General features: G+C 41.6%; 3 protein-coding genes across 8 annotated transcripts in view; all 3 read right to left on the bottom strand.

Annotated features, from left to right (window-relative positions):
- Positions 1–2,954, bottom strand: part of elf2b (E74-like factor 2b (ets domain transcription factor)) — a 19,823-nt gene extending 16,869 nt beyond the window's left edge. For all 4 annotated transcript variants that reach the window (XM_013911934.1, XM_013911936.1, XM_013911935.1 and 1 more), the window contains exon 1: positions 2,592–2,954. The gene's annotated coding sequence lies outside the window, so the exon portion shown is untranslated. The remainder of the gene's footprint in view (positions 1–2,591) is intronic.
- Positions 2,955–5,996: 3,042 nt separating this feature from the next.
- Positions 5,997–19,653, bottom strand: mgarpb (mitochondria localized glutamic acid rich protein b). Of its 2 annotated transcripts, XM_005737361.1 has the most exons (7): positions 19,148–19,653; positions 16,125–16,222; positions 14,306–14,378; positions 11,655–11,993; positions 9,148–9,939; positions 7,385–7,447; positions 5,997–7,094 (listed from the first exon to the last, which is right to left on the bottom strand). In XM_005737361.1, the coding sequence occupies exons 1-6, from the start codon at positions 19,218–19,220 to the stop codon at positions 7,401–7,403; spliced, it is 1,422 nt and encodes a 473-aa protein (XP_005737418.1). In that variant the 5' UTR covers positions 19,221–19,653; the 3' UTR covers positions 5,997–7,094; positions 7,385–7,400. The 2 variants fall into 2 exon arrangements, with proteins under 2 accessions (XP_005737418.1, XP_005737419.1); XM_005737362.2 differs by lacking the exon at positions 7,385–7,447 and having other exon boundaries at positions 19,148–19,647.
- A 3,612-nt stretch (positions 19,654–23,265) lies between these two features.
- On the bottom strand, positions 23,266–27,730 carry LOC102194447 (ras-related protein Rab-33B-like). 2 transcript variants are annotated; one of them, XM_013911925.1, is made up of 4 exons: positions 27,078–27,142; positions 24,982–25,063; positions 24,135–24,313; positions 23,266–24,046 (listed from the first exon to the last, which is right to left on the bottom strand). In XM_013911925.1, the coding sequence occupies exons 2-4, from the start codon at positions 25,012–25,014 to the stop codon at positions 23,719–23,721; spliced, it is 540 nt and encodes a 179-aa protein (XP_013767379.1). In that variant the 5' UTR covers positions 25,015–25,063; positions 27,078–27,142; the 3' UTR covers positions 23,266–23,718. The 2 variants fall into 2 exon arrangements, with proteins under 2 accessions (XP_013767379.1, XP_005737420.1); XM_005737363.2 differs by lacking the exon at positions 24,982–25,063 and having other exon boundaries at positions 27,078–27,730.
- Between the last annotated feature and the right edge of the window lie 202 nt (positions 27,731–27,932).

Genomic DNA, 27,932 nt, shown 5'->3' on the forward strand with positions numbered 1-27,932 from the left:
CACACACACACACACACACACACACACACACACACACACACACACACACACGTTAATTATTTGCCAACTAAAAAGAACTAAAGACAAGCTTCTCGGATGATCTATACGTCACATCAAACTATAATATCAGTCAGACAATCCATTAAAAACACTCCAAAAGTCTCCAACCTGCACAGACAGAGTAGAGTCCAGTGACTCAATGTAGTGAATGAGGCCAACTCAATAAAAAAAATAACACATAAAAACAGATATAAATAAATAAATAATTCATCTGAATTTCTGACAGACTAATCAAATATTTAACTCAAGTTTAACTTGTTTCAACTTTCATTTTAAAACTACTTAAAACTGCCTTTTATGAATATTAGAAGGATTAAATGACACAATTATTACAGAGATATTTATCACAATACAATGTATAAATGAGATGGAATTAGCAGTTTAGAAATGCATTGTTTATTTGTATCCTCTGTGCAAATTGAATAATGCATGTGATTCAGAAAACTCATCAGCTACATATATGGCTTTGAACAACTATAAGAACATAATAATTCAGATGAAAATTGTTCCTTTTATGCTGTCACTCTTGTTTCTTTAGGCTGAAGCATTTTCACTCTTCTCTGAAACCCCAAATTCACTCCCTCTACAGGCTGTTGGAGCTTCAGATGAACTAAAATGACTTCATCTCTTTGGAAACACTTTGGTTTCAAGTGTAGTAAGGAGCAAGAGCAAGTGCACGATGTCCCAAAAATCAAGTTATAACATTAAATAATAATGAGCATAATTTCGGCCACAGTCACACAAGCCCAAAATATAAAGACACACACAACAAGTGCAACCTTTTGTGATTTAAACTTGCACACCTCTCTTGTATCCCATCATACATCATCTTCTGTGGCAACCAACCCCTTGGACCCAGGGTCCATGTTTGCAGTGGAGAACATTTGTGAAACCTTCAGACCACACAGTTCAACTGTTGACTCGCACTGCAGGACATGGTGTCTGGTTAATGATGAACGAGCACAAAGAGTGGACACTCCCAGCCTGCAGCATTTAAATAGGTCCTTTGCCCCACACAATCAAACTGTAAATACCTCCACACACCAACGCACACAACTGCGAGAAAGAGTGTGAACTCTTTGTTAATACTAATGTAATAATTACCCATACAAATGATCTCAGATCATCTCAGGAGCCCTAAGAACAGTCGGGATATCTTTAACCCTTCGCAGGTCATTCCTCAGAGTCTCAAATTAACATCAGGACGTTAAGCTGACACATGCACCAGCAGGGGGGCACGTGCTGAATCAGGCCAGAGATACATTTAAAATAAATAAATAAATCCCATATAAGCCACACATAAATCAACCTTATAATGCACACTATTATATTGGCTATTTTTCTACACAGTTTGTTCGATCATCACAAGGTTAATTTATCCACTCATTCACTCACAAGGCAGATCTCTGAAACCATGATGCTGCCTCCACCATGCTTCACAACTGCAATGAGGTTTTAGTGTTGGTTTCATTTTTGTCCCATCTGTCCAAGAACTGTTGCAGAAAAATGATGTGCGACAAAGATTTAAGAAAATCTGCAACAAGTATTTATTTATTTAAGTATTGTAAAGCAATACTCTCTTCCCCCCCAGCAAGCCCTCCCCCACCACTTAGTTGTGTCATTACATTTCCTATTCAGGATATTTGTAGGGCCTACATAAAATTAATTAACAACATTGATGGCAAAATGCATTACAGCGTGTAGAGGAAATCTTTCTATTTTCAGCTAATCACATTTTCTAACAGGAAATGAGGGGGGGAAAGAATAAATACATGAGCAACAATGACCTACTTCTGACCACAACACCTGTTATAACATCATAATGCAAATCTGCCTCTCAACCCGCACACTCACCATGTGTTGACACTATTCTGTCACAGGTTTATATGTTACATGCATGCAGTAGTTACCAGATCCCGACAAACTAAATGTCGAAGAAATTACTGATGTCAACAGCGTATATAACTTTAAAAACAAACAGCTGCTGTATTTTGTGTTATTGTCTGATGCCTTTCCGAAAGCAACTTAAAACCTCATAAAGACAACGTGTTGGTGTGTAGATCTATAAAAGTTATAAATATACTGCATTTAATTTTTTATCCAATTTTTACAGCTTCTCATACATATAAATGACTCTTGCTAAAGTTGGGGGGTTTACGCTGGTGTCTATCAATTATTCTCTCATTGTAACACAATAACTTAAACATGTCAACTGGACTAAGGCTGAAGGTGCTGTGCAGTCCCATACAAACTGGGACACCTGCTCACCCTAACCTGGAGTCAAAGACTATGTTGGACATAAAGAGCAGCCCACAGGAGGGAATCTGTTATTGAAGTGATACCTCCCTGAACTAATAGTCTACTCAATTCAGCATGTAACGCCCAAATCTCTTTGAGAGCCCCGAGCAGAAACTGAATGTGGAGCATTAACTTCGCTAACGCTAGCTAGCTAAGTTAGCAATGAAAGAAAAGCAAGTAAACAGAGGATAACAACAAACCATGCGGCTAACGCTGCTACAGAGCTCACTCACCGTCTAATCCTTCCTTTCAGCTCCTGATCGGCTCACAGGCAGCAGTGTGTGGTTAGCTGGGTGCTAACCACCTCCTCCTCCTCCTCTGAACCCGCCGCTGCTGTAAACTGTCAGCCCGGAGGAGTCCCGCTGTTAGCGGACACTGCTCGGCTAGCGTTAGCTGGTCGCCTTCATGGTGAGGAGGGGGAGGAGGAGACCTCCCGGATCCTCCCGGCCGACCAGAATCAAGTTATCCGCGATTCTGGGGTGTAAATGCGGGTCCGTGAGTGAGCTGCGAAACGGTCGGTCGAGTCTGCAGAGGCTCATGGAGACTGGCTCGGTCAGTTTACTCTCTGCTTGTTCAGGCAAGTGACACTAGTGACGTCACGCCGTATCATAAACAATCCCAGCCCACCAACAATTAAAGAGTCATTCTTTACAGCTGTACACAGTGGGTTTTAAATCAAACAGTCCACACGTGACTAAAGTGCAGACCAAATGCTGTTTCCTCTCATCAGATGCTTGTTTGTGGATCTCTCTGCCTTCGGGTTTGTCTTCAGCAAATGAAAAGCATGCTCTGTTTGCATAGAGAACATGAGATCAGTACTTGAAAACTGAAGAATATCTTTTTTTGTTGCTTTTGCACTTTGCTTTGGGTCATTATCCATTTGCACTGGATCGTGCTTTCCACCTTTGACCCCCCCCGAACTAAGCAGGCTCTTTTAGGTGTTTTCTTGTAAAGTCTAATTTTGTCTCAGGTACATTAATGTATCTCTTGATTGTAGACTTTGACTCGATATGTTTTTCTTAACCAAGGAAAGAATTCAGCAATCGCCCACCTTAGATGTCTTCTGTGGTCTTCATGGCCTTTTGTTATTGTTGAACTGGCCAGTGCTCAGCAATAACAATAATCCTCCTTTTCTAAGAATATAGTGGACTGTAGAGTTAGGCACTTCTAAAGTTTTTAGGTTTTTTGGTATTCAACTTAATGGTGGCTGATGGGAATTCCAGTGAACAGCTACTAAGTTCAACAACACAACATGGAATCCACTCCAGATCTTGTATCTGCTTATTTTTCATGAAATAATGAGGTAACAGGTCTCACCTGGCCATGAAACTGCTTGTCAGTAAATTGTCTAGTCTCTAAATTATTCTTTTAAGTGTTTTTATTAGAGAAATGCAATTATCTGACAACAGATCGACCTGTTCTGCACCACAAACTTTAGCAAAGGGGGCACATATTTATCCTTCTTCTGTTTGCTTTTGACCAAGTTATTCCAAAAAGATAAAAAAGAACAGACAAATGCTCAAAAACATGTAATCTCATTAGTTATTAATTCACTTTATTTAAAATTTGAGTACATTATCAGACAGAGAAGTCATTTGCAGAGCAATTTGCTAATTACAAGCTAATTAAAGTTACTGTTTAATATGCAGATATATTAAACAAAGTTTCAATCTATATATCTACAATCATTTTCTCTTATTCTCTTACCCAGTCTGCACATAAATGGAGATTTGTGTAAGTATAGACAGGTGTTGGTATGGATGTGAAAATGTGTTTACCAGATATTTTCTTGCTTCAGGTATTTTTCACCTCCGTATGTGTGTATATGTGTCTGTGTTTGACCTTTCAACACTTTTTTCTAAACTATTTTAGGTGCTAGTGGTATCAGAAAAGAAGGAAAAGTGCATCAATAACATGTTTATTTCTGTATGTAAAATAAAGCTTTTGTGTCACTCTTACATAACTGGAAGCACTGATGTTCACATACTTAACATTTAAACCACTTAAAGCAAACTTTTGTTGCAGGAGCTAAAATATAAATAACAACAATATTTTTCTGCCATTTGACAAACAAAATTCTTTTTTCCTTTGAGTAAATTAAACCCCACTTATTTTTTTTATTGCAGTTGTAGAGGACGACTAAAACCTAGAAAATTCTAATATGTATGGATAATAAGACAGTCATGTAAGTACCTGCCTTTGTATTATGAGAAAAAGATTGTCATCCATCCATCTATCCATCCATCCATCCATCCATCCATCCTCTGCCACTTATCTGGGTTTGGATCGTGGGGGAGCAGCTTACGCAGAGAAGCCCAGACCTCCCTCTACCCCGGCACCTCCTCCACCTTATTTATGGCGACAGCAAGATGTGTCCAAGCCAGCTGAGCGATATAATCTCTCCAGCGTGTGCTGGGTCTGCCCTCACCCAGAGGGCACCCAGGAAGTATCGTAGTCAGATGCTTGAATCACTTCAGCTGGCTCCTTTCGATGCTGAGGGGTAGCGGCTCTAATCTAAGACACTCATAAATGACTGAGCTCTTCACCCTATTTCTAAGTTAGAGGAATTTCCATTACTTGTATTTGAGATTACATCATTGTATTCACTACCTTGAGCTTGTGACCATAGGTAAGGTTGGTAACTGGTAAATGGACAGCTTTATTTTCATGCTCAGCGCTTTCTTCACCACAACAGACCGGTACAGTGTCCACACTGCAGATGCAACACTGATCTGTTTGTCAGTCTCCTGTTCGTTTCACTTGTGAACGAGACCCCGAGATACTTAAACTCTTTCACTTGGCACAACAACTCATCTCTCACCCAGAGTGAGCACTCCACCCAGGCTCAGAGGAGATCATTTTCATTCTCATTGCTTCAAACTCAGCTGCGAACCACCCCAGTGCAGCCCCCTCTAGCTTCTGCTCGGTGGCTACTGGGTGACGCCTGGTCGGGGATCCTCAGCCCTTCCCATGAGGGTGGCACGGATGCCCCTCCAGTGGTCCTCCTTGGGCTCTCGCACTCTGGGGCCTCTGGATGTCTGGGGCCTGGATCTCCTCCATGCCTGCTTCATGCCCTGGGGGACAGGGCTATGGCTCTCTACATCCTCTTGCAGACCATTACATGGGGAAACCATTTGAATACAAGCGCGCTGATCCACACAGGTGTGCACACGCGTGTTCACTGGTCGTAGACTTAAATTACACCTTTCTTGGCTGCTACTTCAAAGCACATTGTGCGCTGTCTGTCCTGTGTGCTGCACAACAACATTTAATATTTAGTATTTACTGCTGTTTACACTTAGCTAGATTAATGCGATGGTGTTGTGTTTAGTATGTTGCTTTGGTTTTTTTTTGCTTGTTTTCTATTCTTTTTCTCTCAACAGGTGATCCAGGAGATTTTTTTTCTCCCCCCCTTTCTCACTTTCCCTCTCCTCTTCTGTTTTTCTTTTCCTTCCTCTTTCTTTCTCCCTTTCCTATCCCTCACTCATGTCTGTCCCGTCTGTAACAACTGAAAATAAAATAAAATAAATAATAAAAACAAAGGTCGATCAAATGGACCAATACGGCAATGCCATGATGATCCATTTGGCAAAGTAAATCCATTGGGTATCCTTGTTGGTCTTCAGACAACAATTCTGACGGCTAAAGAACCAAATGGGACAGGCAAAAAAACAAAACAAAACATACCGTATTATTGGCAATATGGACCAAGCTCTCACTGTGTTGCAAAAGAACTGAACAGCCTGTAACAACAAGCACAATAACTCATACTTGAATGGATCGATAGATGGATTTCTCACATGCTCAGTGTTTCTTCCTGTCTTGTGGATTGTTTTTTATTTTATTTTGTTAGTTTGTTTTGGGTTTTACTCATCTGTCTGAATATCCTGATTACTTTCACCTGTGTCTCATTCTCCTGTTTTAGTACCATTTCGTTAGAGTAACACAAAACTGGTTAGCCCCAGGTGTATAAATAGTCCTGCCCTTTTCTTCTCTTCTCTTCTCATTTTTTTAAGTAACCAATATTTGACAACAGCATAATAAAACTGGAAATTCCCAATATTTTTAGTGGCCCCCACATGGCCACCCCTATGGAAAAAAATTCTGAAGGTGCCCCTACTCTTCACTTCATTGTCTGTAGTTTTCCTCTTTAGTTCTCTGTGTATTTGCTCTTTTGAATTTTGTTATCTGTTATTGAATCTGATGCTTTTCCTCACCTTTATAAATCTATTTGTTTTAAGATTGGTTTTTGTAAATATTTTGAAGAACTTTGTAACTCTGGTTCTGAAATAAAGTTATCATATGTATGTGAGCTGATATGAGCAGGTAAATCACACTGAGGTGACACTCCCATTAAAAATTCTTGTCCACATTGGCAAACTTATTGTCTATAAAAGTGGTCTATCACCGTGCTAAAATACACCACAGTATTACAGTAACCCACTTCCACTGCCTACTGAAAGATTTAAAGAAGCCTCAGCTGATCATGAAAGGTTTTGCAACAGTGGCACCTAGAGGACATGATAGGAATCACCTCACAAGCACTAATACAGAAGACAACTCTGATAACATTTCAGAAAGGACGTTTGAGTCGGTTACACCTGCGACTACCTCTATTCATGTTTTTTGTTTTCTGCCGGTCCCTCTGGCTTAGTTGACAGATAGGCGAGTGTTGTGGAAGGCACACTGTCTGTCCCGTCACGACTGGGCTATCACCACCACCGTCGCCTCCATGGCTGCAAGAAAACAAGCACAACTTCAACTTAAAGGAGACAGAAACCCATTCACTCGGTGTACATGACTGTAGGATTTTGCAGTGCACATTTTCTACAGTTTAAAAAATAGGATTTTAAATATTGAATTCACAGCTGTGCAGCTTGAACCATCTTCTAACATTTGAAGCAGAGAAAAGTGTCTGTGAATGTTTATGAGACCCACTGGAGCTGTTACAGTGTGAGCTGCTAAAATGTGTGCATATTTGTCCATTTAGCTCTCTTTAGGTCTGTGTACAGCTGTGCTGCTTTACCTTCTTAACTGTAAAATTACATGACTGAGCAGCGTTTTACAGTCCAGTTAGACTCCTTTGTCTCTGTGGATACAGGCAGAAATACATCTGGTCAGAGCCTAATACAGGAAAGGCTTTACTGCTGTCTTTGCTTGCTTGTTTTTGAGGGCAAACTCGAACAGGGATACATTTAGCGTTTGGGGGAGTTCACAAAGTTTTCACGAATGAGTGGCAAGGAGGCCGTTAGGGAACCAGTGAGTGACCTACTACTTTATTTATTTACTGATAATGTGTTGTATTTGGTCATCTGGGAAGGTTCATCAGCTTTGATGGCCATAACTTTGGTCTTGTTCACCTCTGAGAACCCGAGGTTTTGCCTTCCTGTGGTGATTCTTTTTATTTTTATCTTAGCTTTATCTAAACGTAGTATAACTCCCTGTATTTGTCCAATGATTGTGTTGTTAGTTTCTTTTTTTCTTTGAGATTTGATTTTTGTGTTTGTTGAATTTTTGGATTCCTGTTTTGATTGTTTGATCTTCATTCCTTGGAGCTCTGCTTTGGTTCTCGTGTTTCTAGCGCCCTCATTGTTTCCCTCTCTCTTTGTTTCTGCACGAGCTCCTCTGATCTCTTGTGTTTCCTTTTTTATGCCATCTCGTTTGGTGTTAGTCTCAGTGTTCTTTCCTTTTGGCCGTTTCCTGTTTTACTTTAACAATTTGATCATTGTTTTCTTTTGTGTGATGTTTTGGGTTTCACTTCCCAATATTTTATTCTTCATATAGTCACAATTCCTCTTTTTCCCTGATCCTTAAACAGCAGTAAAGTGCAAATATATTAATACACACTACAAACTAAGTTCAAGACCTTTTTATACTAAAAGATAAAACTTGTTTGTTCAACTTGATAGGGAAGTGCTACAGAAATATCACCAGACAGAGCTGTAAGTCTACTGAATTCCTCCCCGTGTCACTGTGGCTGCACTTCAAGTCACGCAACTATGAAGTCAACATACCAACTTATCCTTATTTTTATGTACATATTACATAAACATACAAATAAAAATGATGACATCACCATTGATTTCATATACCATCACTGCTGTTTTTGTGTCTTTGCAATTATTATTATTGTGCCGTGTGATCAGCCAATATTTACAGTGCTGTGAAAAAGTATTTGTCCTCTTTTTGATTTCTTAGGTTTTTTTTGTTTGTTTTTGTTTGATTTGTTTTGTTTCAGATCATTTCACCCAATGAAATGCAGATTTTATATTTTTACATTTATTAAGGAAAAATGGTATCCAAACCAACCTGACATTACCTGACAAAGTAATTGCCCCCTCTTGTTAAATCATGAATTAACCGATTCACTGTGTGCATGCCCAGGACTGACTGCTGGCAGACCTGCTTTACCGAGAAATCCCAAAAATAGAAGCTGCCTGACAAGATAAAGTAGGCTAAAAGCAACAGATCCTGCACTCCAGGTTCCTCTTTGTCTTTTGTTTGTGCAGTTTTGTTCGAGCAGAACTAAACTAAACTAAAACCTAGGATTTTAGTTTTTGTCTGATTTTTGCATTTTGAGGTAAAACTAAAACCTATTTGTTTCAAAACTACAATTTGATATTAATACTTTCAATACTGTTTTAACTTTATGTGAAGTGGTAAATAATTCTCACTTCACAGTTTCACTACACTGTTGATCCCTTGCTTCTCAGACTGGGTTGGGACATACTACAGATGATGCAGAATTTCAGCCGAAACAGTGTTTAAGTGGAGGGTTTTTATTCTTACTTTGTGCTGAGGCTGCATCCTTGGCTTCTTGTGAAGTATCCACAGCACCATCAGTGATCAACTCCTCTCCTACAGCAGCAGGTGGCGCCACCTCCTCTCCTGTTGAGGGAGCAGAGTGGCAGGAGTGGCAGGGTTTCTCCTCATGCACAGGAGCTTCTGATGTAGGCTCTGCTTCTGCAACTGAAAGAACCTTTAGGTCCGCTCCAGCGGAGGCTGCTGCCAGCTGAGTCGTGCTGACAGCAGCTTCAGCTGTCTCCTCTGCAGGTGTTTCAGCTGCTGCCTGGTCAGCTGGTGAAATCTCATCCAGTGGGGCAGCTTCACTGGTGACTGTGGCCTCCTCAGCAGGAGCAACATCTTCAGCAGCGATGGCCTCCTCAGGAGCAGGTCGAACTTCAGCCTCTGCCTCGTCCACAGTGGGCATTGGAGATGTTGTTTCTTCAGGATGAGATCCAGCCGCTGCCTCCTCGTCCACAGCTGCAGCCAGAGCAGATGTCACCTCCGTTATCACTTCTTCAGCAGCTGGAGTCTGAGCATCTTCTGCACTTTTCTCACCCTCTCCAGACTTCACCTCCTCCTCACCTTCTACAACTGCTCCCTCTTCAGATGCTTCCTTGGCCACTGCCTCTGAGGCTTCTTCCAAAGCTTCTGTTTCAAGCACCTCGTGTCCCTTTCCTTCACCTTCAGTTTGTTGGACAGTCTCCATCGGATCCTTCTCACCAACAGAAGCTGCGGCAATTTCAGCTGTCGAGCTGGTCAAGAGCTTAACATCTGTGAGCAGCTCTGGTGCGGACTCTGATGGAGGGGAAAAGACATGAGGTAATGGCTGAGAAACAGGTTTTGATGAAAAACCTTCTAGCTGTTAAAAATCAACAGATTTACTTCAATGCCAACATTTTAAAATCTACTTTAGTTCTGCGCTACATCACAAGTGTGACTAGAGTGTGTTCTAAACTCGCGTTGTGCTTATTTAAGACCTTTAAATGGAATTTAAAGCCTTCTCACTAAATTTTATGAATGAAAAACATAATTTCTTACATCTTCTATTAATTCAACTTACCTTGACCAGGAATCTATAACTGGATATTTTACAGTCACCACAGGTTCAGGCACTCTACAGAAGACTACAAATCCCAGGTTTAATGCAATATACTCTTTTCTGGTATTGTAGACACTGACTAATTCCTTATTCACATTCTTATATTGTTCTCCAGATGAATTTCTTTTTCAAACAATCAAGCGTTTAAACAAGTATTAGTCATATCCCCTCTGTGCACTTGCAACCATGTGTTTATTTTTGCATTTATGTTTATTTTTCAGCATTTTTTTTAACAGAGGTTTCTTTCTGCTCATTATTCTGTGAGTGGGAAATACTGTGAAATCAATTATGAAGGCTGGAAAAACTTCTTAGTTTGATGGCAGTCGAGCTGAAGCCAGACAGGAGCATGAACACAGCACAGGGATTCTTCAGGATAAGGAGCTTTTCTACAGGAAGTAGGTGTTTCTACTCCAAATACAATATTAATGGTGTGGAGCGACAAGCAAAAACATCTGAGAGACTAAAGAAAATCTTTATTACAGCTGTACCAAAGACCATTTTCAATGCACGGACATAAGGGTGAATGCATTTTCTGTAAAAGAGGAAAGAGACAGCAGCAACAAAAAGAGGACTTTGATTTTTTAGGGAACAAATTGGCAACGAAATAGAAATGTGTGCCAGGCAAATAAAGTGAGTGCAGGCTGGTGTAGCTGTAGAAGAATAAGATGGATATGTGGTAATGATGAATATGAGAAAGCATCTTACTGCACGAGATTTTTAAAAAAGAAGACAAAGTAGGAAATGAAGTTTTAACCACGTCTCACTCTGTGCAAAAACTGTTTTATAGTTTGAGAACACAAGACCAGCACTGCAGTCTGCTAACAAAGAGCTAGCTGGTTCAGGTAACTCTTCACGGTGAGTTTAGAGGTTAAAAGAAAACATGGCTGAACACATAAAATACCATCTAAACCTGCTGGAAAGGAACAAGAAACAGGGCTGTCCTGTTTTAAGAGCACTTAAAATCAGATTTTTCGAAAGCATTAATTACCAACTTAGTTCTGTCCATTATATTTACCCCGTGTACTGTACAGTATCCAAATTATAATTTGGATTTCTTCCTTTTTGTGATAGATTTTCTATACAGACATAATTTTCCACAGTGGCTCTAATCACACAGACTAATTCCAGATGTTTTTGGATGTGAAGCATTAGGAGAGCTAAGGGAAGGAGGGGAGCTGAAAACTGGACTGATGAACCCCCAACAGATTTTTTTAAAACGACTGAAACTACATTTTTTTCGCTCATTATCAAAAAAAATGGGGTTAATGAGTCCGTTTTTCTGGGGCAGGGAGGAGGGACAGAGCACATCCAACTGGGTGAACTATCGAGCCATCACAGGTTTAAGCAGCCACCTCTGCAGCAGGGGCCACCTCGGCTTCAGTAGGTGGAGTGAGATCTACTGCTGCCGTACCAGCGTTTTCTGCCACAGGTTCCTCTGCTGGGGCCTCCACAGCCACTTCAGCAACCACCTCTGCCTCCACAGGTGGAGCGGCGTCCTCCGTCTCTGCTGACTCAGCTGCCGTCTCAGCTGCTGCCTCTGGAACGACCGCCTCAGAGACGGCGGTGGCGGCTTCTGCTTCTTCAGACGCAGCTTCCACAACAGGTTCAGCAGCTGTCTCTCCTACAGGTTCTGCAGCAGCAGTAGCCGGGGCAGACTCAGCGATGACCTCAGCAGCAGGGGCTTCCTCCTCCACCGGTGCAGGCTCAACTGCAGGTGGAGCTGCCTCTGGTGCTGCCTTTGCTGAAGAAGCTGCAGCGTAAGAGGCCAGAAAGAGAAACACGTGAAAGATTTCACTCTAGTACATGTTAGCTGTATGATGCTTGTTTTATCTGTGCCTGAATAAAGTGTTAACCTCTGGAGATTAAAGATGAAAACAACTGTGCACTTTTATTAATGTAGGTTTCAGTAGCAGAGAAAGGAGGCTTAAAGGTCAAGACTTTAGGTCTTTGAGGACTAAAAGGTGACATAGCTGCTGTTAAAACTGTAAACATGAGCAAAGTGAAGGATAATCCTTATCCTAACATGTCAGTGAAAGACAGAAATATATTATTACCACTCCTATAACTGCTTATTGAAGATTGTGGAGTGAAAAAGTCAGAATCAAAGCTCAGCACGACTTCAGTCAGCACTTTAGAGATAAAGTTTAACGTCTCAGTCTCCAAATCTGAGCTAATATTATAGACATTTTTGGCTGTTGCCATATTAGATTTCTGAAACCAGTATCATTAACTGGGAAACAGAGCACATGCGTAGAGTACTGAGTTGTCACTCATAAGTTGGCCTTACATCATACACTTATTTTTATTTTTTTCCTCTAACAGACCAATCGTACTATAATGACATAAACCCAGCAGGAAAGCTTTTTCTGAGGTTTTACATCACGTGAGCCGTAGGTTTGTTTTTCTCGCATTTTTGTTTACTGTACTGGCTTTTACAACGACACAATTCACCCCCTACTGGCCATTAGAAAGAATGCAGGTTTAATTCCCACCTTTCAAACCTGTAAACTACGTCAATCTTTCAGTCTATACTGTTCCTTTCAAGGAACTTGGACTATTTTGCCAAACATATTTACTCACGGAGCTCAGGTGTTCCACTCACTTCCATGGCCACAGGTGTATAAAATCAAGCACTATATACTATGGGGGCATTATAACAAAGTGGAAGTGATTGGGAATGACAAACTCAACATTGAAGTGGTAGGCCAAGAAAAATCACAGAGCGAGTTGCCAACTGTCTGACTTGTCTGACTGCATTGTGCCAAGTGTAAGGTTTGGTGTAGGGGGGGTTTATGGTGCACCGCTTGTTTTCAGGAACTGGGCTCGGCCCCTTAGCTCCAGTGAAAGGAACTTAATGCTTCAGCACAGTAAGACGTTTAACTGTGTGGCAACAGTCTGGGGATGGCTCCTTCCTGTTCCAACATGACTGCACTGCAGTGCACAAGGCAGGGTCCATAAAGACATGGATGAGTTTGGTGTGGAAGAACTTGACTGGCCTGCACAGAGTCCTGACCTCAACCTGATAGAACACCTTTGGGACGAACACAGCGATGTCGGCCTTCTCGTCCATCATTGGTGTCTGACCTCAGAAATGCACTTCTGGAAGAATGGTCAAAACTCCCCTAAACACACTAAATGTTATGGAAAGCTTTCCCATCTTTGTTATAGATGCAAAGCACGTCAGGTTAATGTGTGCATTCAGCTCCTTAAAGACCAGCGGTGGTTTCCTCTCCATCGCTGTAAGCAGCAGCACTTTGACTTCTTATTTCGGAGTGAAAACAACACTTCAATGCTGCATGATCACAACTAACCCACTGACAGCTGCTGCTTAGCACCATTACAGCACAGTTAACGGCTCTGGGCACAGCGCCATGGCCTCTCCGGGCTGAGTAGACAAAAATTGCGCAGACAGAAATCAAAACAGACAGGCACGATGAAGCCATTCAGAGTGATCAGTCTACCGTGCAGCTGGTGAAGCTGGAATCAGCCCTGAAATACATTCGCTTCTTCCTTTCTGCTTTCTCTGTCTTCGATTAAACAGTTACAGACTCCGACAGGCTGTCACACCTTGGGGAATTTTAATCTTAATGGCACAAGCTGAAGTAGCACCATTTTAACCTGTTGTAGAGGAGGCTCACAGTGAGGGATTTCTTTGATAAAACCGGTCCTTTTACAGTCATGGATGGTGTTTCGGGGCTCTTCATTCATCGCTGCGTTTGAACCCACACACGGGAGCTCTGTGGGGAGTTTGCACTCTCTCACTGTGACTGTGTGAGTTTCCTGTAGGATCTCCAGCTTTTCTACTATCAAAAACAAGCTAGGCTGGTGCTGCCTATCCTTGAGTTTCACATACTGGTTAAATAGAAGGTTTGAAAAGAAATTAGTGTTTTAAGTTGCATATCAGACCTTCTCTTGCTTTAGCTGCGATCACATAAGTTGAAATCGGTGTGTCTTGTCTGTGCAGCGTGTACGGCTTGCACAATGTCATGTTCACAAAGCTGAGTTGTGGGTAACGGTGTTTGTTTTTGAGTGTGTGTGTGTGTGTGTGAGAAAGTAGCTAACCCTTCGCCGTGGAGCCCATGTTGGCGAGTCTTTCCTCGTAACGCTCGGTATCATCGTTGACCGTCTTGTATGCCTGAGAGAAACACAGCAGACTCATTACATTCCAGCACACAGCTAATGATAACGGCACGAAACAAAATCCAACCTCAAGCTGACATTTTGTCCAACATGGACCAACACAGTCAGACACACTTGTTTGCTTTGCCAAGAGCCTGACGGTGAATGGGTGACAAATTTGACCGAACAATGGCAGCAAAAAGGGAGAGATTGTCAAAAAGCACAAAGAGCCTCTTTTGTCCCGTCCAGCGTCTGAGCTGTGGTAACGTCTGCAGACCAGCCTGGCTTCAGACTGCATCGCTCCCACTTTGCACCAGCAAGGACAGAAGCCTGTAAAACTACCAGGTAACTGCATATATCCAGTGCAGCAGCTTGTTGTTCTGGTTTTGAATGAGTATTAAAAAAACGCACTAGAGGATTTTGTTTCTTTGAAGATGCAAAAAGAGAGCAGACCTTTTTTACACTCCTGTATAACACTGAAAAACACGAATTTATTGAAAAGTAGAAAAAGGGGGATGAGTTACTTTCATTTCCAGCTCTGTGTTTCTATTCTTGCACTAGCTTTGCATGACTAACACTTCAAAATAATCCTCAGTCTTCTTGTATTGGACCTTGAACCTCTCCGTTCATCCTCTATCTTAACCCCACCACCCCCTCCCTTTTGGAAAACTTTCTTCACGTAAACAACTAGTTCAAAATCTCTGCACACCTGAACACATGACAAGTCTTTAACGAAATAACTGAATATAACTGCTGCACGTTTAGCTAAACTTTGTGAATTAATACATTTATTCTCATTGAGAATGTGTGCAGCAGTAATATTTAATTATTCTGTCTCCTGTAAACCACGTGTTTAAGCAGCAGGTGACTTGTGTGCCAGAGATGACCATATTAGGGATATCCTCTCCCAGTGACATCACACAGAGCCAAGAATAAAAAAAACTGTGTGAAACAGACAAAGGTAAGGATTGGTCAACAAGTGTTATTTGATCATCTTAAATTTAAAGGTTACTTGTAATGTTGTAATTCATGTTAACTACAGTGAATCTGTAGTACTAGGTGGTCTTGTGCAGGTTAACCTCATTTTGCAGTGATGAGGTAAGCCAGGTGCAGAGCACGCAGTGGTTCTTAAAGGTTCTCATACTCTGGGATGGGCACCTCTGATCGGACATGAACAACCAGGTGAAAATGATTTTCTTCGAAGGGGAAATAAATTAATTTAATGATGCTACTGCACCTCTATTTATGTGAAATTTAACATGGATTTGTTTATGTTTAACTACTGATTAAAAAAAATACAGGCTGTGAGGCATGAACTTTTTCAGCTTTTGAAACGAAATGTGAGGAAAAGTTTGAAAAAAACTTGGTTAGATTGATGTTAGCAGTCATCAGTGTTCAATTTAGACATGAATCCCTTTGTGGTGGCAGCAGGATGGGCATCTGGAGTAAAAAGTGCAAAATCAGTGTATAACACCTGCTTATTACTGAATTACCTTGTCTAAATCAAGAAAGAGAAGTAAACCTCAGAGCAGCAGCACCACAGGGCAGCTGATCACGGCTCATATAAAGGAAAACAACATAAATAATGAATATTAATACAAATGATCGCAAAGATTTTCTTTTGCCCACGCTGTAGCACAAGTTCAGGTTCCTCACCTGAAAAATCCATGTGTAACACCTGCTTACAGCAGTCAAAAACAGTACACACACGGTGAAAATGTGGACTTACGAACCATCGCCTATAACCTGATCTGATACTCACATAAACAACTGCAGCAGTGAGGCCGCCGCCACATAAAACAAAGTACGTCATGTTGGTGGAGCCTCCAGGAACACCGAAGGCCATGTGTCGCACCGGAGCTGTGGAGAGACACACACGGGTACAGTTATCCGGCGAGCTTGTAATAAAGACATTTATTTATATAAACACACGCAAGTGCATTTAAAATGAGAATCAGTACTAATACTGGAGAGTCATGGATAGAAACCACTACAGCTCTGATACTTTGTGAGTTTATTTTGTTCAGAAAACTGTCGCTCCATCAGAAGCACGACGGGCACGAAGAACAGTGCATCAACAGCGTCAACATGTCTCCATCCCTTAATCCAGTTACACAATACAGCCCGGTCATTTGTAGCAGAGGAGATGGAAAGATTTAGCAGCAGCCAAGCCAAACACTGAATCTTTGCTTAAATTAAACCCCCGGCACACACGCACACACACTCTACACAAACACTAAGACTTCCTGAATGATGATCTCAGATTTGCATCAAAACAAACAACATAAAGCAATGGGTTCAAATTCATATGGAATAGTCATTTAGCACAAATCAGGACTGCCGCTGTGGTGTTGGTGACGAGTGCAGCTGCAAAAAGATCAGCTGGTGTTTAAAGGTGGTGCAAGCAGGTTGGCATAAATAAAATCACACAGCCTCAATCTAATCTCTTCCTATCTGGACCTCTCACTCTCACACACTGTGAGAGTGTGCAGTCACAGAACACAGGGTGCAGCACATCTCACCCCTCTTTGTTTGTGTGTGTTCATGCAAATCCTAACCCATCCTGTCACTTTTGACTTTTCCACTGACTGACATTTAAACTTTATCGATTGTTCTTTGTCATCCAGCACATACCTCGCCAGCCACTGCTTTTCACAAGGTTGAAACTGGTTTAATAATAATACAAGAAAAAGGCTTCTCTTATAAACGTCACTTTGTTCTCACAGGTTCAGAAGAACTGCGCCAAATGGCCTAGACACATTTTGAAATCTTAAATGAGATCCATTATGCTTTTGCACATTTTCTGTCATATATTAACTGTTAGAACGGTGGATGTGCATATTACTATTTACTAAGGTTTTAAATTATGAGGTGAAAACAATTCCTGTGAACCAAAAGTTCAAGCTTCAGCCTGCTTCAAACTATTTTCTACTGTTGGCTCTGGATGATGTCAGTGAAAGCGGACATCGCTTACATCAGGCACACAGCTCTGGAAGGAAGGATTGTTTTGAACCGTGGATCAAGCAAAGCTACTCTTGTAGAGCACTAGAGATAAAAAATAAAAGCATAATGTGTTCCCTTTAAAGTAGCTGAAATGACACCGTGAACCCAGAAAGCACTAAGGCTTAACTCTATCTACAGCCTCATTCATTGGCTTCAAAAAGCTTTAAACTGAATTGATGTAATTGTTTAGCTGTTCTGCCGGAACCTAACCAAACATGCTTTTCCTTCAGTGCCTAAACTTAACCAATGAGCTTTCAGAGCTTAAACCTATGATGGTAGTTTTGAGTGAAAGTAAACAGTGAGAAAACACATAAAAGTCCCAACAGGATATATGCATATAACACAAAGTCTGTGTCATGTCCTGTTAAACCTGCATGACTGCAGGCAACTGTCTGACTAAACCAGGGTTCTTCTAGCATTGCTAGTATGTCTGGTCATCATACAGACCTTTTCCATTTATATGCTACATCTGTTTCCTAAAGTGACTCTTCAGCATCGTCTGGAGTTCATGCGTGAGCTGTAAAAATGGCTTCAGTGAGCTTTAGAGATGCTTTTAGATTATTTTTCTCTTTGGGCAGAACCATTTCCCTCCTCTTCCCACTCTTTGTGCTAAGCTGCAGCTTTTACCGTCCCATCAACCTTTTATCGAAGCCGACTCGCTGTCCCTGTTTTTGACTTTATATTTAAGAGCACTGTGCAAAGTTTCACTGCAGCTCCGCTGAATTACAAACCCAAAACAGAGCTGAGGTTTGTCCTCCCTCCTGCTCTAATACCAATGACACAGCAGCACAGTGCAGGGACAGGTTACTTATACAGGTTATTTATACAGGTAATCACTTAATCCTGGCTGCTGGGTTCAAGCCTGTAAACATAGACACGCATGTCAGGGAACAGCAGACAAGATAGACATGTCTGAGGACATGATGGTCAAACAGGAAGGGACCTGCTGCATACTTAGGATGCAGTGTGTCGAGCTGGTGTGTAGTTAGAAAGCAGTAGCAGTATTCACCTCCTTTCTTTCACGTCACATCTTCTGGGGTTTAGTTTTTGTTTGTTTTTTTGCCTGCTTGTAAGTTCAAAAACACAAAAACCTTCTATCGTGACCAGATGTAGCCTGGTTTGCAGCATTTTGCCGCAGATTTCTCAGCAGGAAATTAAAGCAGCAGCAGCAGAAGCAGCAGCTTTGCCTCGGGCTGAATTCCACAAAGCTCTGATCCCAAACTAAAGGATGATCCGGGCCAGGCAGGCAGGCATGCGTGAAAACAGAGCCAGTCTGAAATATCCGTCATTGCACGCTCTCTGGATTCAGATTTTAAAAATAATTATTCTGAAAAACAGATGTTTTGTTCACTAATAGGTTATAAACGTTGTTATCCAGATAAACTGGATTTAGGACGTGATTTCATCGTCTACACTCCTTCGATGCATCATAAAGAATCGCCTTTAATTGTTATTTCTGTTCAAATATTGGATTAGTTAATATTTATTGTAACAAAGTTGAAATATGTAATATTTCAAGTGGTACACTTCTGTGTGTTCCCAGAGCACACACCTTCTTTATCAGACTGCTGCAGCTCGACTGGAAAGCCCGCAAGTGCGTCTCTTTATGGGACTTTTACTTTTCCCTTTCTCGACCCACAAAATCATGAAAAAATAATAATAAACTGAACTGGCAGCAGCAGAAAATAAACGAGCGCAACTATTCTATAAACTCTACTTAATTACTCTAATTAACGCCACAGTAAGAATTCCTGGAAAGTCCCATTAAATGTCCTGACTCACCGTATCTGGGTGTCGGCTTGAAAGACCTCCGTGCCAGCGGCCCGACTCTCTGCCATGCCCGTCTGCAGAACATGATTGCTCGGGTATCAGCTGCAGCTAAGCGAGTTTTTCTCCGGCAGGTTTTACGGCGAAATGATGGGAAGCGCTCAGCTGCTGCTCACCAGTGCTGATGGGAACAGAGCACACCCCCATTCAAAAGCAGACAGCTCCACCAGCACGCCCCCTGCAGACGAGAATCTAACAGAACACAAATAGCAAGAACTGAAGCACCAAAGAATGAGCAGAGCTGTGATTTGTATTTTCTCCTGGTGTTTGGATCCTTCTGAGGCAGATGTTGACCTGCATATATCATATAATCCCCCTCTTCCTTCATTAAATCATTCTGCCCTCTCTCTCAGCTGTGACTGTGAGAAGGAGAGATGCCGCAGGCTGGTTTTAAGCGCATCACATTCTAGTTCAGTTGCATGACAACGTCAGCTCTGGTTGCGTAATGCGATCTCTGTCAGAGTGTGCACGGAGTGACAGAGTCAAGGACAAAAGACTGGCCTGTAGATCAGATCTGGACATCCATAAAAACACAACGCGGACGTGAGACTTTATCAAAGTTTGACTTCTCCTAAATCTACTGACAGTAATCACTTATATGCAAGGTCTGTGTAACATCCCATAATATGTTCGGTTTTATTCATTTAGTACCACCTCACAAAAACAACAGGTGCTTTATATTCAAAGGTGTAAATCACAAAAACCACAGTATTAAAGCGAAAAACTCATCTGTGTCCAGTTGATCCTCCATAAGCACTTGGCGATGGCGGGGAGGAAGAAGTCCCTTTTAGTAGGAAGCGACCTCCAGCAGAGGCAGATTCAGCAAGGCCATCTGCTGTGAGCAGTTAGGACGTGAAGGAAGACAGATGACATAAATACTAAGCACAGAAGAGAGAAGAAAAGTTAATGACATGGACTAATACAGTGGTTCTCAAAAAGTTTGACAAAAACTGAGGTAACTGATGTGCATAAGTACTCCGAACTTTCAAAAACAAATATATGTTTGATAATAAATAATAAATATTTCTTTCTGAGTTCAGCTGAAGTTGAATAAAATAAATTCCACCTCAATTTAATTCAAAATAAATACTAATTAATTACCACTGAATACTGTACAAGTAGTAAGTCCCCCCTTTTAAGCTTTATTTTTATTTATTTAATTATTTATATATAATGAACCCCATTAGCTTGCACAATAGTGGCTGCTAGTGTTCCTGGAGCCCAAGACATCAAGTATAATATCTAATGAAACATTACACAAGAACGTAGATGCAAAAAAGTCCACATAATTTGGCTGTTCCATCCATTGTAAGGTTTTACATTTGTAAAAATATAAGTATGCATATATCAATACATTGAAGCACAATACACACGAATCAAAAACAGGTCACAACTTTGCAACCATAAAATATTTACAATAATTAAAAACTTTGTAAAAAGGCTTTTAATTTTTAAAAAAAAAATAGGAATAGCTTATAGTTAATAGTACTTGGCCTTTTTGTGGCAATTACTTTGTATTATTTTTGTAAGTAAAATAAAATGATTGAATCTTTACAGTGTGCAGGGTCGCGGCAAAGCCTTAAACCTGCAGCTGAAGTGGAAATTTGAGATAAAGTGAGTAATTTTACTCTGAGATGTTTCCTGTTCAACCATCATACATTGCTGGTTAGGTCAGACCAAGAAGTGCCAAAATATTATCTCATTAAAGTCAGACTTAGCATTTTTCTGATATAATGGACATTGTGTTATAAGACTTAGAAAAGACAGGTTGTAGTAGGGCTTTAAACCGCAAAACATCAGACCCTACACTCGCCGAGTTCCCAAGTCATTTTTTAGTCCCCAGTTTAAAACTCATTAAAAACTGTTCAAAGTTTACATGCTCCAAGCTAAACCCCCACTATGAAATTATCAGGAGGCCTTTCCTCTCTTGAACCACCTGCAGGAGCTTCATAGAGCTTCTTTTGGTAAGTTTACAGGTGCAGTAAACGTACAAAAACAGCAATTAAGATTTTACTTAAAAATCTCAGAGTAAAGAAAGCAGCCTCTCCTCCTCTGGTTCCACTCTTCCCTGCATTCAGAGACACGCCTACTTCTGAGCTGTTGAATGTTGCACAGCTGTGATACTTTCGTGTGTGCACACGTCCTTAAACACCAGACGCTGGCTGTTGTTTGACTGTAGGATCTGCAGAAGTCTGGCTGTTCGACTTTAATCATGTGACAAGCTCTGAATCATCGATTAGACAAAGTCGTGAAACCACATGTGATGCACTTTTCCAACGCCCACATCACGCACAAGACCCGAGCATGACTGCTGCCGAGTCCGCGGGCAGCCAGGATGAGATGGTGATGCATCAAAACAGCACCAGCTCATATTACACACTTAGTGAATCACATAAGTGTTAAATATGTTTTATCCTCCAGAGAAAAGGACCAGCTCACCACAAGATTACATTTAAGAAGTTTTACCCCAGAACCTCTAACTAATCTAATCTATCAGAAAAGAGCCATTTAGATAAAACAATAAAAACTAATTTGACCTTTCTGTGATAAAGAAGTATATTCTGAAAACATTTAATGAAGCATCTGTTTATAAACAGCCTCAAATGTCTTGAGAAAAATATGTATTATTTTCCACATTCAGTGAGTCTGTACATGTTTACCACAAATCAGATTCAGAGGAAAGGCAAAAACCGCCACGTTTAATGTCTTTGTTTTTCCAGTAAAGTGTCCAAATGCTTTCACGCCTCCTTCTTCTTCTCATCTCATTGGAACTATTTGAGTAAATTTTAACTGAGTAAATTTCACTCTGTGACCCTTGGATGGGCTGCATGTTTGACACGCCTGGCACAGGATGATTTGACTCAAAGTTTTTAAGCACTGGAGAAATCAGAAGCCGAGATGTTTGCTTTCTTTTGAATGTTATTGAACCAAATGACACGGTGACTCATTATGGTGGATGGAGGCACAGTGCCAGGGTTGGTGGGTGTGACAGTAGGAAGAAAAGACGTTGCACAATATCACACTAAGAGTCAGTTTTTCCAAAAGCCTGGAGTTATATTTTGGTGCCATCACATCCCAGAGACGGCTCACATCTTTGCAGCTGACATTTCCAAAACGAGAAAACTCACAGAAAGAGCATCCAGACCAGCGGTGTCAAACTTACAGCCCAGTTTGGCCACTGAAACCACAGTACTGCCTCAAATAAACACACCTGCACCGCTCCTTGGGTTTACACTTTGAGTAATAAATACACAAAAGCTCATTACCTGGACTTGGTCATATAATTAAAACCTGAATTCTTTTTTTAATTTACAGAAAATTTCTTATGGACCCACTTTAAAAAAAGAAAAAGAACGAAATTCTGTGGTGAACAAGGAACAGATTTAATAGTTAATCTTTTGCTTACTTTGGTGTACTACACTAGGCTGTTAGACCATCAAGAATACAAGTAAAAATCAAAAACTGTTGACCTCCTGCTTTGCAATTTTCACACTTTCTTGACTGGACCCTTTGACTGGCTGGTTCTCTGTTTACATCCCTGATTGATACGGATAAAGAGCTCATTCTCAGAGCTATGTGCCTTGCTTTAATGCATCCAGTCATATTGGACATGTTGGATCTGTGGTATCAGTTCCTGGGTGCACATTCAGTCTGAGTCAGTGAATAACAGCAGCTGAGGAAGCTGTAAGTTTAATGTGACTCGTGCCAGGTCGGAGTTTAGCATTTGGAGTTGAGTGCGCTGCTGAGTTACAGGGTTTTCTGTTAAATTCTGTGAAAGTTGAGCTGCTCGTAGACGATTGCATTACGTTGTATTTATGTGTGAGAAGTAATCGCCTGACACTTTCTAAATCCACAGTAACGGCTCAAAATTTTCATGACCATTTACTCCATGTTGGTAAATCGCAGCCCTGTTTCTGAGCTGTTATTTTACAAGAATTAAACGTGATGTGGGAAAGCAGACCGTTATAGTTCGCGATCTGTCACACGTGTATCAGAGTTCCTGATAAACTATCTCTCTAGCTTTAAATCGACTTGCAGAGTGGGCACAATGTCACAACAATGTGTGAATATCATGCATTTTTATTATTTTATTCATCGTAAAAACAGAAATAAAACACCTTTTTACAGAGTCCTCATCCTGCCGTGGTTTGTATATTTGTGCATACGTCACAGATGGAGATTACACACCTGTGCTTTCTCACTCATAGCTGCTCCTGCAAAGCCTCTTCTCTCCTCGAGACGCACTGTAGGCACTGAGATACAAGAAGGAAAGAGGAGACAAGGAGGCACAAAACAGGGAAATGAGAAAACCCTGAGCTCAGCCAGTGAGACCACGCACGCTGAAAACAAACAGCGTCACTGCATCGAAAGCTCACTTGCATGTTTACATTCACAGTATTTTATAAACACTGAGATCACAAATATACACTAAATTTCTGAGTGGCACGTTTTGCATTTTTAAGAGTTTAAATATTAAAGTTCTGTGTGAGAGTGACTGGATTGGCATGTCCTCGTCCTCCTCGCTCTCAGCAGCAGGTCATCGGCTCCTTCTCGGCCTTCTTGTTAGTGAGTTTAAAGGAGCCGCTGTACGCCAGGGAATTCGCTGTCAGGAGTTTCTTCTGTCTCTTCAGCTTGAGGCTAACAGCGGTGACGATGTCCTCTACATTATCCTGCTGATACAGTGCCTGCCTGCTGCCTTGTTGTCCACTTGTGCCTTTCTTTGGAGGATCCTTGGCAGATGTCTCAAAGAAGATCATGCCGTGGGCTTTGGAAAAGCTCATTGCCCGCTCCTGGCTCACCTGGCTGTCAGTCTTTTTGGGGTCACGGAGGTCGCTCTTATTCCCCACCAGGAATCTGAGAGGAGACGAGGAAATGAAAGGTCACAAAGAGTCTGGTCCAAGTTAAACAAACACTTTTGCACACAGAGAAGTGATGCAGGTACCTGGGTATGTCCTGGCCGAGGGAGTGCTGCCGGCATTCTTCTACCCAGGAAGTCAGGCTGCTAAAGCTGGCAGGAGAGGTGACATCATAAATGAAGAGCACCGCGTGGACGTTACGGTAGTAGTGTTGCACCATGGATTTACGAAAGCGCTCCTGTCCGGCTGTGTCCCACAGCTGGAGCTGATGGTGAGGAGGGGAAGTAAGAAAGGAAAGAAAGTGAGAGGTTGATTCTTCTTGAAGGCTGGTGCTGGCACAAGCACGAGGAAAAGGACGGAAGGAACAGTGAGGAAGTGTTGATATTCGTTAAACTCAGTGACATGCACAGAGACATGAGTCATTTCTGAGAGGGAACCAAAAAAAAGGAATAAACAAGCCGATCCTGTTTTTGTTTTTTTAACCAACGATTTCTCTTCAAGGCTTTGTCAACGTTTATTCAAAGTTTCAAAACAGACCCCCCCGACCCCTCAGAAATACAGTCCTCAGGTCTGCAGAAAAGACATTAAAAATAACTACATTAATGCAAAAATAGGGAAGAAACTTGACAGAGGGGCACGCAGACCAGGAGACATGGCACCCAAAAACAATCCCGAACAGAAATCTGTGGAGGAGCTCTGAAATGCCAAAGTTGGTGGCCTTGGCCTTTAAAAGCCAATCAACAGCTGAAACAGGAAATGCATTAGCCAATCATCCCATTGCACTGCACGCCTCTACATGTGATCTTAGTAAAGATGGTGGTGAGTTTATTAATGTAACTTATTGGATGCGCAGCTCTTCGAGAGTTTTAAACCGGAAACAAAACATGCTGTTTGTTCGGTTCTCCTGTGGGATGCAGCCATAACGGTGCAAACCTGTGTGCATGTGTTGTCTTCCCATTCAGTCATTTAGGGGCTTCAAATAACTGTCTGGATTCGGACCAAGATGGCGGCTGAGCTGCAAACGGACAAAACCAAACAGGTCCCAAAGGTTAGACGTGGCCTGTGGACCAGACCTTCTCAATCTGGCTGTAGTCAATATATTCTTGCCCACACCTATAACCGATAAGGAGTGGTTAGTGACACTGAGGAGTGCTGGTTTTCTCTTAGAGACAGGGTGAGGAGCTCAGTTTCTACAGGGGCGCCTCCAGATGCCTCCCAACTGCTACACGAGATATTTCAGGCATGTCGAACTGGAGGAGATCCAGGATGCGATAGAGAGATTCTGCTTCTTAGATTGCTCAAAAGCACGTCAGGGTCTACCTAGAGGAGCGGAAGGAGGTGAACGAGTTCTGGACATCTCTGCTTAAACTCCTGCCGCAAAGACCTGGACCCAGTGACATGAAAGTAGATGGATGCTTCATCAGCAACCTAAGCAGTGGTGCATATCAGACTTTAGACCTGATGTATGCCAAATTACATTTTGAGTTCAGTGATATTTTTATCTTCTAATCTTTTTTGATTCAGTTGTCAGCACATTAGCCTCAGTCAGTGAGTCAGTTTGGGGTGAGGACTCTGGCCACTCCTGATCCCAGTGACCCCTTAAACAGAAGCAAGCATCCCAGTAACAATACTGTCAGCATTAGCAGGTGGCGTTAAAGCATATTCTTATAAACTATATGAAAGTGTTTACTTCCTGAAACTTTTTGATAAATATTTGACTTGATGTGTCAAAATCATATCTGAGTTTTTCTAGTGACCCACTGATATTGTCAATGTGAGGAATATATGTTGGCATCCTGTGTGGATATGTGCTTTCTAACGCTACAGCACAATTTAATATTTCTAAAAAATTATTTTGCAGAAACTTTGACACCACTTTGGAAGCCTCTCGTGTTCAGAAGTTCAGTATTTTAGGTAATTAGATCTATGCTCTGAAACTCCAAAGGCAACATTTAAAATATGCTTACTAGCCACACCACCAGGATCTAGTCTTTACTTGTTACCATAGACCTGGGAGTCTGAACAGACCTGCTTGAGGCAGGACCTGAAGTAACTGCCTCTAAAGCTCTGAAACACTTCTGAATTATTTTGGAGCCGCTTATAGAAACATTACTAAAACATAAATGATTCATCCTGATTATCTGGTTTTCATTATCACTGAATTTCAGTTCAATTGAATCTTAGGAGTCGCCACCCGCTGGTCATTAGAAAGAATGTCCATTTTACGGTTTGACTGCACTGGATGGACCTAGAAAACTTCTGTCGACTGACTTGATCACGAACTTACGGTTTAAGATCCTGGGCTGTTGTTAAACTGTGTCAGACATTGGTAACTAAATGCACCGCTAAGCAAAAGGGAAAAAATAACCTAAGGTTACAAATCCTGTGTCACCACTCAGATACACTTCCTCTATCATGTGGTCATTTCAAAAGACCAACTGAGACTCACATTTTTAGTTAATACCGGATTCGATTTTCATTTCAACAAAACAAACAAACTTTCTTCACATCCTAACTACAGCCTAAAAATCTAATGTGTGTTCTTGTGGCTGTGGAAGCTCGCAGTGATTTAGAGGCTGACACAGGTCTGCAAACACAAGCGGGTCTGCTGATTTTCTGCCATCCAGAGAATTTTTCAGTCGTTCAGTCTGGGACAAATAAGTGTGTGTTAATGCAGCAGAGCCACACTGCAGTGTAGACACTTAATTAACAGCGAGAACATCAGGACAGAGGAGATAAAAACGTTTTAACAACACATAAACACGAGGAATCGAAGCCCGGCTCACACGTGCTTATCCGTTTTTCCTTTTATCATGAGGGTAATTTGAAAAACAAACAAACAAATGAACTCACAGAAATTATTTCCAAAACTTCAACAAACCAAAAGTTACTTAATTGTTTGGAGATTTTCAAAATAAGAGTTTTAGCTATGCGTAAAAGTTGTCGTTCAGAACCCTTATTAGGGCAAATATCTCCAGCTGGGTTCATTAATGCTAGCTTTTTAGTGGTGGGTGATAATCACCAGTTACCTTGATTTTCTCTCCATCGATTTCAAGCACTCTTTCGCGGAAGTCCACGCCGATGGTAGCCTCCGATCTGCAGGGAAACTCCCCGGCGCACAGTCGGTGGGTGAGGCAGGTTTTACCCACCCCGGAGTCTCCAATCACAAGCACCTTAAATGTTCGACAGCGGGTTAGCAGTGAGGAAACACTACCCAAAGAATTGGAAAACTCGAGAGACGAATCCATGTAGCCAGAGTCCTTCAAGGTAATAACAAAGCGCAAAAAATGCGCACTTGGCTTCAAACGGCGTCTCCAAAGATGCAGCCTCCCCTGACCAAAACTTCTGCAAACACAAAATCTTCTGCTGGTTTCGAAAACTTTTCCAGCAACTCCGTGCAGACTATTCACAGTGCTGCCCAGCGTGGGTGTGAGGAGGAGGACCCGGCGTTTCACTGTGGTGATGAGGGTGGAGAATCCAGGGTCTCAGCTTCCTGGCACATTAACGTGATTGGCTGATTTTAGTTCCTTTCCCTTTTAAGTGTTTTTAATTCACAACAGCGCGGGACATGGTGGTACCTTCTCCTAGAAATAACAGGTCATCCTTTTTTGGGGGGGGGTCAGAACATAAAGACGCGCACGTTCACTGCAGCTGACCTCTTCAACACGATGTTGCCCCCTCCTGGTGGGGGCGCCAAGTGACTCCGCATCCTGCTTCCCACTCATATATCAAGTTTGGTGGTTCCCTTTAATGCTCTGTTTCTTCTTTTCTGCTTAATTATACTTTATATTGTACATGATGATTTGGTCAGCATGAACCGTGGTGCCACCTGAGTGCAGAGATGAAGCCTCACTCTGTGACAGGAGACGGCTACATTTTAAAAA

The sequence above is a fragment of the Pundamilia nyererei genome, unplaced genomic scaffold (genome assembly GCF_000239375.1).
Source record: "Pundamilia nyererei isolate P.nyererei 1_Seehausen unplaced genomic scaffold, PunNye1.0 scaffold00075, whole genome shotgun sequence".
Classification (NCBI taxonomy): Eukaryota; Metazoa; Chordata; class Actinopteri; order Cichliformes; family Cichlidae; genus Pundamilia; species Pundamilia nyererei.

Excerpts from the sequence above, each read along its gene's own strand:
- mgarpb (XM_005737361.1), bottom strand. The coding sequence starts at position 19,220 with ATGTTCTGCAGACGGGCATGGCAGAGAGTCGGGCCGCTGGCACGGAGG. Across the intron at positions 16,223-19,147 it reads CAAGCCGACACCCAGATACG|CTCCGGTGCGACACATGGCC; the intron begins GTGAGTCAGGAC and ends GTCTCTCCACAG. Across the intron at positions 7,448-9,147 it reads GGATGCAGCCTCAGCACAAA|AGACAAAGGAGTCTAACTGG; the intron begins GTAAGAATAAAA and ends CTGTATCCACAG.
- LOC102194447 (XM_005737363.2), bottom strand. The coding sequence starts at position 27,296 with ATGGATTCGTCTCTCGAGTTTTCCAATTCTTTGGGTAGTGTTTCCTCA. Across the intron at positions 24,314-27,077 it reads TCGATGGAGAGAAAATCAAG|CTCCAGCTGTGGGACACAGC; the intron begins GTAACTGGTGAT and ends CCTCACCATCAG. Across the intron at positions 24,047-24,134 it reads CTCGGCCAGGACATACCCAG|ATTCCTGGTGGGGAATAAGA; the intron begins GTACCTGCATCA and ends GTCTCCTCTCAG.